Below are 12161 nucleotides of genomic sequence, written 5' to 3' on the forward strand. Positions count from 1 at the left end.
TCTGCTGAATTTTTGAAAGGGTTGTTTCTTTTATTTTGTTTCTTTTTTCAGGTCTCTGTTGTGTAATCTTGTCAAGATCAAGCTGGGATGCTATGAGCTAGAGCCAAATAGAAGTCAGTCTGCTGAAGATTACCTCAAAACCTTTATGGAAACAGAAGTGAAACCACTTTGGCCTAAAGGCTGGATGCAGGCAAGGTAAGAGACCTGCTTTATAAATCTGTTCATTTTGATGTTAACTATTTTTTGAATCTTATTTATTGTCTTACATTTGACCTCAATCATGTACTACTAATATTGGTTAGAACTTGTATGTTCATGAAGCTGGAATATTTTAAATTAACGTTTTTCCAAAATTAATTTTTCTGTCTTGTTTCCAAGCCTGAGAGTGAAAAAACCCAATTTTCCTAGGAGAACTATTTGATTTTTGTCATCTGCTGGAGACTGAATTTACTGAAGCTCAGAACATAGTGCGTGACGCTTCATTTGAGGGGAAAGTATGAGGCAGAAGGGTAACTGCTTGGGAAGTTCTTTATGTGATACAGAAAATGATAGTGATACAGAAAGCAGTTTTGCCTGTATGTTGTCACACTGCATTATCAGACTGCTTACATAGACTTTAAAATTATAAGCTGGAATTTCAACACCAGTGTTCACAAAACACTTAAGATTTGTGCTTTCTATTTTCTGTCTGCCATTGGGATGCTCTGTGATACTGCAGTTAAAAATACACTAATTTCTGTAATTGCTTCCTACTGACCTAAGAAGAAACAGTCATGCAAAGAGGAGGGGGGGGATAAAATGGGAGCAATATTAACCATTGTGAAATACAAAGTTGACCAAGTTTTCAAATGCTTTGGAGTGAAAGAGAAGCAAATATGGTTTGGCCTGAGTTCTTTCCTCCTGTAGCACCCACTGCAAAAGACAATCAATTTCCCATCAAATCTACCTGACTGTAAAAGCTAAATGATACAACAATACTCATCAACTTGCTCGGGAATACCTTGATTGTAGATTAGTCAAATCTGTATCAAGGTGTTAAAATAACTGTACTGAGAGATTTCTTAGAATAATCAGTGTAGAAAATGAGCTACTGGTGAAATAGTAATGAAAGGAACAAATAAAGTTTTACGCCTCCTGGTATACAGCTGACTTATTTCCATTCAAGGATTAAGTTCTGTATACTAAGTATGCTGATGAGTGAGAGATTATCTTATGAAGATTTTATTAAAGTAGATGGGACAAGGAATCCCAGTTTAGTTTAAGAACAAATATGGAGATCACTGATGATAATGGTGAAATAGTCAAGAGATAATCTGAGATAATTCAAGAATACATAGAAGTGAAACATGTTCAAACTTTGCATTTGAAAGCCATATAACCTATATGGGTCTCTCCCTTTTATTTGATAAATGTGCTGACAATTTCCATGAGCTTTCAAACTCTCTATACAATTGGTTTCAACAACAACAACAACAAAACAAAACAAAAAAACCACAAACAAAAAACCAAAATGCCCTTTCAGCCCCAAGCCGCTCAAAACAAACCAAAACCACCAATAAACCAAACAAACCCCAAGAGTTAACAAATGTTAACTTTGTGTTGACCGGCAAGACTTCATTTATCAACTGGACAGTTTTAGTATTGTAATGATTTACAAATTGTCCTGTGTCTACTAGAAGGCATTTCCCTGCTTTCTGTTTAGGAAGTGATGTATTGTAATTTGTAGGCAAATGGTTAGGGAAGGAGGAAAAGAAAGTATTTCCTGCGGTCTGGCAGTGATAACTCCTAGTACAGCACAAAATTCATATTCTGGATGCTCGTTTTGTTGGGACTTTAAGATAGGAGTTATCATGCTGAAGGCTTATAATTTTTCACTTTTATGTGTGGCCTAAAGTGAAAAGGAGCTATGTAAAATGGAAAACAACATCAGTAGGCATTTAATGTTAAAACTGATCTACTGACTATATATTCATAAGGAATTCTTACTTATCAGAGTATGTCAGTACCAGACCTTTGTGGGTTCAGCTCAGAGGAAGAATTTCTTTCTCCTTGAAAGTTAACTGTATTTAATGTTTCTCATAGGTTTGTAAAGAAGCACGCAGTAAGGTATTGATCATAACTTGAAGTTACAGAATCATAGAATTGTTGGGGTTGAAAGGGACCTCTGGAAATCATCTAGTCCAACCCACTGCCAAGGCAGGATCACTTAGAGCAGGTCACACAGGAACGCATCCAGTTGGGTTTTGAATGTCTCCCGAGAGGGAGACTCCACAACCTCCGTGGGCAGCCTGTTCCACTGCTGTGCCACCCTCAATGTAAAGAAATTCTTCATTTTGAAATAAAACTCATGAATTTACACCTTGTTCATTTGTATCACCTTTGTCACATGAACTTTCCATGTGTATAACTTCCATACTGTGCCCCAGGAGATTGTTTTATTAATATCCATAGATTTAGACAAACACTTTTTTGTCTTAAAGGATCCCAAAGCCTTTTCAAATAATGTAACTGCTTTTTTGTAACTGGGTTGCATATTAATTCCATGTGTGTCTGAAAAAAATCTGCAACCCAAATAGCTGTGTGTTCCAAAAAACCCAAGTGTAAGGAACGGGAAGTCTTTCCTTTAATTCCAAGAGTGTTGTCGTCTTGGCAGGTGGTCATGCAGGTAGGCTTGCAGGTCAAACAGCACATTTGATGTGAAATCATGATCAGAGAGAAACAAGTTCATACTGATCTGTCTCTCATCGACTTTTACATCTACATATATGTATGCCACAGAGGGATTGTTTTTCAAGAATGTTCTTGCTTTGGAACATATACTGCGCTCTCCTTTCATTGTACCATTTTTGTTTTCTGTTGTTGTAGTACTACCCTTTTGTCTTTAAGGATGATACTCAAATTACTGGGGCCTGTGATTAATTTTGAGTTTTCATTTCCAAATGAAAAAGATTAAGGAATGGACAAAGCACCAAGAAGGAGGTGGGGAAATGTTCTGGAGTGTGTAGGTCAGAAAGTGGCACACTGAACATGTAATGAGAAATGTTATTTTTGCTCCATATTTTTGCTTCATAGGCATTCAGTAGTCTCTTACAGGGGGATTTGGAGGTTAGTATGGTAAAGAAAATGTGAAAATAGAGCTGGAAGTGAAATCTGAGAAGTAAGGCACTGAGCTGTAGTGAGAGAATGTCAGTATTTTCTTACCAGATGACATTAGATTTGTGTATACTTGGCTTTTTCATAATTACTATAGCATCTACAGGTGAAAAGGTCTTGTTTAGACAGCTGTTCATGATGTGGTGAGTTAGTGTGATGGCAGTGGTGTAGGAAAATCTTGTCTGTTCTGGTTTGCCTACCTGGAAACAAGAAAGGAGACCAAGTTTTCTTTAATTGTCTATTTATAGCTACCTTTGGATAGCAAGCTGTAGGATAGGTACAGGTCAGGAATCATTTTCACTTCCCACTTGTCATCTCAGGACTTGATAACATTGAAATAACAGCATGTGAAGTGCTGAGATTTGTCATCCTGGTTCTTGCCATTCCTTGGCACTGTAGTAAAGGTGTATGTGTAAGTCCAGTGTGACTGAAATCACAGAAATGGTACAGAACAGCCTATACAAAGTACTGAAGAAAATCAGAAACAAGCTTGGCTACTGTGTTCTGACTTTTTCTAAAGCACAGAGGAAAAAACCCCACAACAGATTATTAACCACAAACCCAAAGCTATGATCACGGTGTTGGGCATGTAATGTGAAGAGTTTACAATAATCCTTACTTTGATATTTTAAATATTTCATTATCTTTTGAGTAGAGAGAATTCAAAATGTGTTTCTTCTGTCCAGCTGAAGGAAGTAATATTCTCTTATGTTGACTTCTGTTTGACCATTTACTGAGGTATTTTGAATGTAAACTTAAATTATTATAATTTAATTCTTCTGTTTATGAATACCTGGACCTATATGATGAATATCAGCAATACAGACAAACTACTTACTAGCTGTTCTGGGAACAGATAATCAGAGGGCAGTTCTGAAAATCAAAGAATACTTGTGTATTTGGTGGTCATGTGCCATTTATCGCAGTAGAATCACCTCATGTTCTTTTTCTCATCGCTCTTTTAGGATGCTTTTTAAAGAAAGCCGAAGTGTTCACAATCACCTCACTTCTGCTCCGTGAGTATACTAGTGACAATTTACTAAGGTCTTTAGATGCTGTGTAGCATCTTTCCTCATCTTCATGCTACCTCTTTTTGGATGGAGGGAAGAAAAGGGAGGTATTTTGGGATTTGTTTGAAGATACTTCCAATGATGTTTATATTTTTTTTTAATGCTTTAATTTAGGCATATAATTGTAATGTTCTTCTGGCATTATATTTAAACTCACTTATGAAGTGGCTAGATAACTCAAGGGGGTATTAATTCTTGAATTAATGCCTTTTACTCAAAGTATTTTGAAGCACTGCATGCTACCTAAATTTGGACATGCAGTATGTTAAATTGAACTCAGACTGCTTTTTTCTTTTCCTCATAAATATCTCTGTAATCACAGAAGGCTGTGTATCTTAGTGGATTTTATCTTCTCGATTTTCAGACAACACTGTGTGCCTCTCAGGAGCTGTCCACATTCAGCCAGAATTCATATACTTTATTATGACTTTTTATAACATTCAAATTGCAACCTTTGTGATAAATATGATTTACATAGGACATTTTTCTACCTAATAGCAAAACTGAGTCATGGTCCACCTACAGTAAGGATTTGTTTTTAGCGGAGCATATTTCTAGTTGCTTAGGAAAGGAGAAAAAATGACCTATAAGATGTAAATGTGTTGTGATCCCCTTGAAGAAATAGAAATGAGAAAAGAGGATGTGAAATGCTGAGCTTCCATGTTGAAGCTGATGACTAAAAATCCTTAACACTGTCCTTGCTTGCACAGCTGTGGTTGGTGCTATGGTGTTCATGTACACTGCAAAAGAAAACCTGGAAGTTTGTTAAATGACTTCATGCAACAAACACTGTTTTAACAATTGATAAGCGACAAACCACTTTTTTGTAGTGAGGAGAAGCAGCTGTTTTTATCTGGTTTGAAATAAAAGAGAACAGGAAGTATCTTCCCCAAGGACAAAAATATCAACATAAAGTGAAATTATATTACTACTCTAGATGATTTCAGTGTAGACAAAGCTCTGCTATGTAAACAAACTCATTAAGAGGCTGAAATGAATTGATATTTTGAAGTTCCTATAAATCAGAAAAATAAAAAATAGTTCTCCTGATATGTCAGGTTATATTAGGAATTCAGTTGAGTTTGCAAGTAGTTTACATATTGATACATGAGCACAACTGGTTTGAAAGTGATTTTTTTTCTTCCACCCCTATATTTTAACCCATTTTTTATTTCAAGGATGTTATATTATTAAAGCTGAACTCTAGTAGACATCCTTCTAGTTTACAGGGACATAATCATGGTAACACTTAAAAATTACTTACCTTTTTTTATCTTCTAATGCACATCTATCTCCTCTTTTAGGGCAAAGAAGAAGGTGATTCTGGCCCCTAAACCCAAAGTGAAGGTAAATGCCTGTTTAGATATCTGAATATTCATTCAGTGCTCCAATATGACCATTTAATACAACCTGTTTCTGCCTCTGATCCAGGAAAATTCTTGCGGACGGTTTCCATCAGGGAATGCTATGAGGACTTACTGACTTGGTGGTCCATTACTTTAAAGAATGTAGTAAAAAATACTTCTGTATAGCTTTTTTTTTTTACTTTAAACTGTATTAGTTTTTTAAAAATTATTATGAGGAGGGACTAGTTCCAGTAAAGTTTCACATCTCTTAATGTGTGCTCTCTGTGTGTTTTCAGTTTTTATTAAATTTGGCAACACTGGAAAAAAGCATTGTTGGGAGGATACCATAATAAGTTGATCAGGGTTCTCATTCGACATGACTAGGTGTCGTTTTAATTCAATAACGATTTTATTTGGCAATCAGATTAGCTACCCTGTTCTTCACAGCTTTGATTGTTCTTCACTGTGTGGGGCACTTGTAGTTATGTGGAGCAATAGCACTAGCTTTTTAAATAAAAATACTGAATTAGTACCAGGACTCCAGCACCTAGATATCACAGTTATCTCAGTATGGACATTTCAATAGTAGATCTTTGGTTTATCTGAATTTACAGAATAATAGTATTACATTAAAGACAGCTTTAAATCTACTCCAGAAAGACTATTAAAACTGACTTTTCCTATCTCGTCATTCTCAGGACTCCAGTCCAAAAAAAGAACAGAAGACCTGTATGTCTTCAGTCAATTCAAGTTGTGCTACTGTACTGAGTTCCAGCACACCTGTCTGCACCCCAGCCAGCTCTAGCTGCACACCAGCTCCAGAGACGATCTGCTTGGATGACTCCCTGGATGAAGACCTCTCTTTCCACCCACCCTCACTGGACTCTATTTCCGATGCTCTGGCAGTTATCAATAATGGTGCCAAGGGATCACCTCTTGGGTCCACCATAGACACACCAACATCCAGACCTCGCCCTGGGCTGAGGGAAGAGAAACTAGCAAGCATTATGAGTAAGCTGCCTCTGGCAACTTCAAAGAAAGTAGAGCCCACTCAAACATCCCATTCTTCAAGTCTTATTGCTGGTCACACAGGGCCAGTACCAAAGAAACCCCAGGACTTAGTTCACACTGGTATCTCTTCAGGCCTTATTGCTGGATCTTCAATTCAAAATCCCAAGGTTTCCTTAGAGCCTTTGCCAGCCAAACTACTACAGCAAGGACTACAGAGGTCAAGTCAGATCCAATCTGCTTCCTCTTCTCAGACTCATGTTTCTTCCTCTAAGACCCAAGCAGCTGTTTCCACCTCCTCTCAAAGAACCAAGGATGCTAATATCTTGGTATCGTCTTCTGAGGCTCAAGGTGGTACTTCCTCAACATCACAAGTGACAAAGGTGCACCAGCATTCAGCTGTACAGCAGAAATATGTATCTCCTTTACAAGCAACTATTAGTAAATCACAGACCAATCCTGTGGTGAAATTGAGTAGTAATCCCAAACTGTCTTGCTCAGCACCAATCATCAAAGCTCAAGATAAGTCTGTAGTATATCGCCTGCCTTTGTCTAATCCCTCATCTGGAAGTGGCTCTCAAGTGTCTCACCCACTGGTTTCTCGGACAACATCCAGCACCTCTACCTCTAGTAACTATTTAGCCAAGGCTATGGTGTCACAAGTTTCTTCCCAGGGTTTCAAGCCTCCCTTCTCCATGGCTGCCTCTCCCAAACCTGCTGCCTCTCCCAAGCCCACTTCATCTAAGCCCTCTGTGACACCCAAGCCCAATGCATCACCTAAATTTTCATCCAAGTCCACCTCATCCCCCAGACCTGCAACAACACCCAGTTCTTCCAGTTCAAGTGCACTAGTTTCCCAGAGTAGTCACTCCAGCAACAACCCCCTTCATAAACAGACCAGTGGTGTAAATATCAGCAGGCAGTCTCCCACAGTGAATTTGCTGTCCTCTAATCGCACCTCAGGCCTTCAGCCTGCAAAGAACCCTCAGGCTTCTTCAAAATTGCCCAACTCTTCTCCTTCTGGAACTGTTGGTAAAAATAATTTGGGTGGAGTTGGAATGAATGTACCTGCCAACAGAGGCAGTAACCTTAACTCAAGTGGAGCTAGTAGGACTAGTCTGTCTGGGGGAACAGGAAGTGGAACACAGGGTGCTACTAAACAATTGTCAACTCCACACAGACCATCTTCTGCCTCAGGGTCTCCAGTTGTAGCAGCCAGCGTGCAGGTATGCATCTTACAAGTTTACATTTGAACCTTCTGTTAATATTTATCACATACATTTTGTAAACATTCTTAAAATGTTTACAAATCTTCATTTGGAAATGTCATAAATTTAATTTTTATGCTTTCCTAAGCACAATGCTGATACTTACGGAAAAAATGTCACACTAGAGATTAGGTGTTTCCAGCTGATGTAAAATGCAAGGATCAGTGTGGAACAAATCCTCACTGTAAAATGTTGCTTGTTCTATACTGTGGAACAGAATTCACTTTTTTTTTTTTTTAAGAGCACTGGAAAAGGTAAGCTCTGTGTGGACATATTTTCAGGGGATATGGTATTTTCTTGCATTATTGGATTTGTGTATTCATGCATATTTGCATATTTGTAGTGACGGTGGTCATGTAAAAGAAGTGTCATTGTCCGTTTGTTGTCAGGCTGCATGATTAACTTCAAAACTAGAGCTCAGTTGCTTGTGGTTGAGTGTAATTCAAGACTTGTATTTATAATTAACACTTGTAAGGGCTTTTGTATTTGTGAGTATGTATTTTATTTTGTAGGACCTGAATGAGACACCTCATTTATATATATAAATGCCCTAGAAATTGAGAGAGAGCTTATAGGTGTCACTAGAGATAAAACAAGTTAAGCAGAACAAACATTTTGAAAATATTGTTCTAAACCCCATGCAAACCTATTATTTACCCAGAAGGCAACCTGCTTTCCCAAGTTGTGTTCTTCTTACTGGAAATGCTTTAATTAGTGAGATGATTTCATGTCTTCCTCTCTCTATCACTCTCTATCCTGAGGTCTTCACTACTTAAGAGAAGCAGTGTTGCCGTAAATTGTATTTTTGCTGTACAGCAAATGAAAAGCTTTGTATTTTTCTGAGCAGTGCACATCGCTGTTGCATGGGAGTGGTGTAAACTTAACTTCAGCAATGTTTTATATAGCTTGCCATCAAACTTTTATTAATGCAGCTGAATAACAGGAGGAAGATGATTTTTACAAGACACTTCTACGGTCTTTTGTCCTACTGTACCGAAACAGTCAACAATAAATGTCTGGCAGGCTCTGACACAGCCTTTTCCTACTCTGGGTGCTTTGAATGGAAAAAAAAATCCACAACTGGTGTGCTGTGTAAGGGCCACTGGGGTACCACAAAGGGCCTGGAGAAGAGCTAAGCCAGCTACAGTGCAGTTTGAGTGCTCTGGAAGGTACCTGGAGGAGACAAAAAATGAGAGAAGAGACAATGAATGGATTGCAAAGAGACTTGTTACTTACTGGTGCAGTCAACAGAATCCAGTGAATACAATTACTGTGATGTAGAAGAAAACGTGAAGTGGGTGTGGTAGTGCTTAAAGATGATGGACAAGGGAAGTAAGCTGTGTTGTGCTGGACGGTGAGTTCTGGCAAACCATCCTGTAGTTAAAGGCAAGTAACACTGATCATCTGAGTAATGAAATACATTTTGGCCATAGTGATATTGAAGAGCACTGAAGGGGGTGTGTGTGGTAACGTGAGTCCATGCTATAATAGCAAAATAAGGTGTGTTGTTGTATAGAAAGGGGCAAATCAGCTAGAGACACTGAGTGTGTATGGTATTGCTAAAATAATTACTGCATGGGGGGTTGACATTTCAGAAATTACTTTAGGCTAGAAATGGTTCGGAAGAATGGTGCAAGGAAGATAAACCATGGAATAAGGCTGTTGGTGCTGTGTACACTGAAGCTTAGTTGGTAGAGTACATGCAAGAAAAGATTAGAATCAAATTACCTCCTGGTCCAAGTACACTGAAGGGGGAAATATTTGTGATCACAGAGGACTTTATTTAGCCATAAAGGTCTAATGGCTGGCTGATGAACTTAAATGAGTTCCAGACTTGTTAGCTACAACATACCAAGGAGTTAGTTACCCCTCTTAAAACTTCACATAAGACTGAAAGTCAATCTCTTTTCCTTTAAGGCCTTAGAGATTTAATTCCTATTTGAGATGCTGTTAGTCAGAAAATGAGAATGGTACCTGAGTTGCTCATTAGAATCTCTTGGTCTGCTTACATTGAAACTAGATGATTTCACGTGGTAATAAAGATGTTCCTAACTAGGAAGTTTCCAAGAAGTGTTTCCCTCCTTTCCACTTCTGGTTGACACAATTATTTACCAGAATAGAAGTTTACACCTGCTGAAGCTTCAAAGAAAGTTACATCTTAAGAAGACAAAGCCAAAGAGTACACATGTGATTTCCATAAAAAGCTCTACCTACCATTAGTACTTGTGAGCAGAATCTGGCTTAGACTTTTAAGGATCTTAATGACTCAGATCTACAGGAGCGGGATGAACCCTTTTATGAAATACTGTACATGAGTTAAATAAAAACATCTGAACTGCAGCTCTTTTAGGGCATGCTCTGTAGCTCTTTTCACCACTGTACTTCTCTCTCCTCCTTTTTCAGAGAGTAAGCAAGATCTTGGCAGAACTCCTTACAAAGTTGTTTTTCTGTTTTCAGGCATTTACAAATTGCAAAACGCAACTGTATGGCTTTTATTTTGTTGCACTTTACTAGATTGCATAGACAACGAACAGTTGCCATTTGGGAGCTGTTGTAGCTAGAATGTTCTGGCTGATCCTGTGTTTTTATTTTTAAACTATAGTGAATTTAAGTTGATTTTGACATATCTAGAGTGATTATTTTCCTTTGCCTTTTCCTCTGACATGTGCGTGCACACGTATACATACATATGTATGTCTGCATTTTGGTAACCTGACTTCTTGAAGTGTGAAGATTCTTATGTATGGATCCTAATTTTCAGAAGTCATGCTTCTCAACAACCTCTTAAGAAATAAAGTTAATGTTCTGTTAAGACCCAGATTTGGAGAGGGGAGAGTAATACTGTGTACATCTGAAGAACTTCAGATCAACCTCTGATAATTTCATTAATCTAATAGAAGATGTTGCTCTAGACTGTGACTGTAGACCCAGTGCATAATTAGAAAGGAGACCAAGGAAATTACCTGTAAGGCTGATGAGCAAAATATGAGAGAGAAACTGTACTGTCATGTCTGAATCAGATATAATTGTGCTTGCTTAGCAGATGAACACTGGGAAGACCTAGGTGGACAAGTGGATATTTATTAATAGTTTAATACAGTTCTCAACAGAGCAACATTTAACAGGGAATATCTGATTATTGTATCCTTAGAGAATACAACTCAAAGCTTTAAGAATCTTGAAGTATTGCTTTTTTTGTACAGTCAACAGCAGGAGCATCGTTACTGGCTAACGCCTCACCTCTGACTCTCATGGCATCACCCCTGTCTGTAACCAGTCAGAACGTGACGTCTGCACCATTAACTCCTTTTGGGATGCTGGGTGGCCTTGTTCCTGTGACTGTGCCCTTCCAGTTTCCCTTGGAGCTGCTTGGCTTTGGGACGGACACAGCTGGAGCGACAACCACCTCGGGATCTACCTCAGCGGCTTTCCACCACAGCCTAACTCAGAGTGAGTGGAGTTAATTATCACACTGTCCCATGAGGAAAGATGCATCCTTAAAATGAAAATCGAGAGGGGAAGCAATAAAGGTCTGAGACACTCAAATTTGGTTCTTGAAAATCCCTATAGGAAAGTAAATGTGACCTCTTATCTGGTGAAAACTTTCTTTACGTAATTACCTAAATGTTATAAATCAGCTTGGGTAAATTTACCTTCATTGTTATATTCACAGTATATTTTGAGGTTTGAACATGCTTTTTTGGGTTAACTTTTAATACCTTACCTTTAGAAAGGAGAATAGCTTAAAAGTCTCCAAATGTCACAATACAAATAACAGACTTAATATGCTAATCCATCAAAATATCCTTAGCTCAGTAATCACCGATACAAACAGCTCTTCTATGAGGAACTATCAGCTAAGATGGCATTTATTTTTTCTGCGTGCTTAAAAAGAAATTATTTATGTTTTTAACCCATATAAATTGTTGGCCTTTGTGCTGAAGGAAATATGAAGAGTTGCAATCTCAATAGTGAGGCATGGTCCTTGCTCTGGCTTTTGATTAACTGTAGTTGACTTGTAGCATTCTGATGGCTGGAATCAGAGCAAATATCAGCTCAATACTTGTTTTGTGTTGTGGGGATACATCTTTAGTAATTTGTGGAAATTAGCCCCTTCTACAGCTACATTACAAAAACAAGAACATGTTGTTTCACAAAGGTGGCCTTTCTCACCAAGACTTATTTTTTCTTTGCTTTCCGTTTCCTCCCCCCAGACTTACTGAAGGGTTTACAGCCAGGTGCTCAGCATGCAGCGACGCTGTCTCACTCACCTCTGCCTGCTCACTTGCAGCAAGCTTACACAGGTAAAGACATTG

General features: G+C 38.2%; 1 protein-coding gene across 1 annotated transcript in view; it reads left to right on the top strand.

Annotated features, from left to right (window-relative positions):
• UBN2 (ubinuclein 2) overlaps positions 1 to 12161 on the top strand; it is a 54425-nt gene that overhangs the window by 32108 nt on the left and 10156 nt on the right. The window contains exons 11-16 of the mRNA XM_050325280.1: positions 52 to 195; positions 4119 to 4169; positions 5528 to 5570; positions 6268 to 7803; positions 11049 to 11295; positions 12060 to 12149. Coding sequence (XP_050181237.1) covers positions 52 to 195; positions 4119 to 4169; positions 5528 to 5570; positions 6268 to 7803; positions 11049 to 11295; positions 12060 to 12149 — 2111 coding nt within the window. The remainder of the gene's footprint in view (positions 1 to 51; positions 196 to 4118; positions 4170 to 5527; positions 5571 to 6267; positions 7804 to 11048; positions 11296 to 12059; positions 12150 to 12161) is intronic.

The sequence above is a fragment of the Myiozetetes cayanensis genome, unplaced genomic scaffold (assembly GCF_022539395.1).
Source record: "Myiozetetes cayanensis isolate MyiCay16 unplaced genomic scaffold, myiCay2020 scf3, whole genome shotgun sequence".
NCBI lineage: Eukaryota > Metazoa > Chordata > Aves > Passeriformes > Tyrannidae > Myiozetetes > Myiozetetes cayanensis.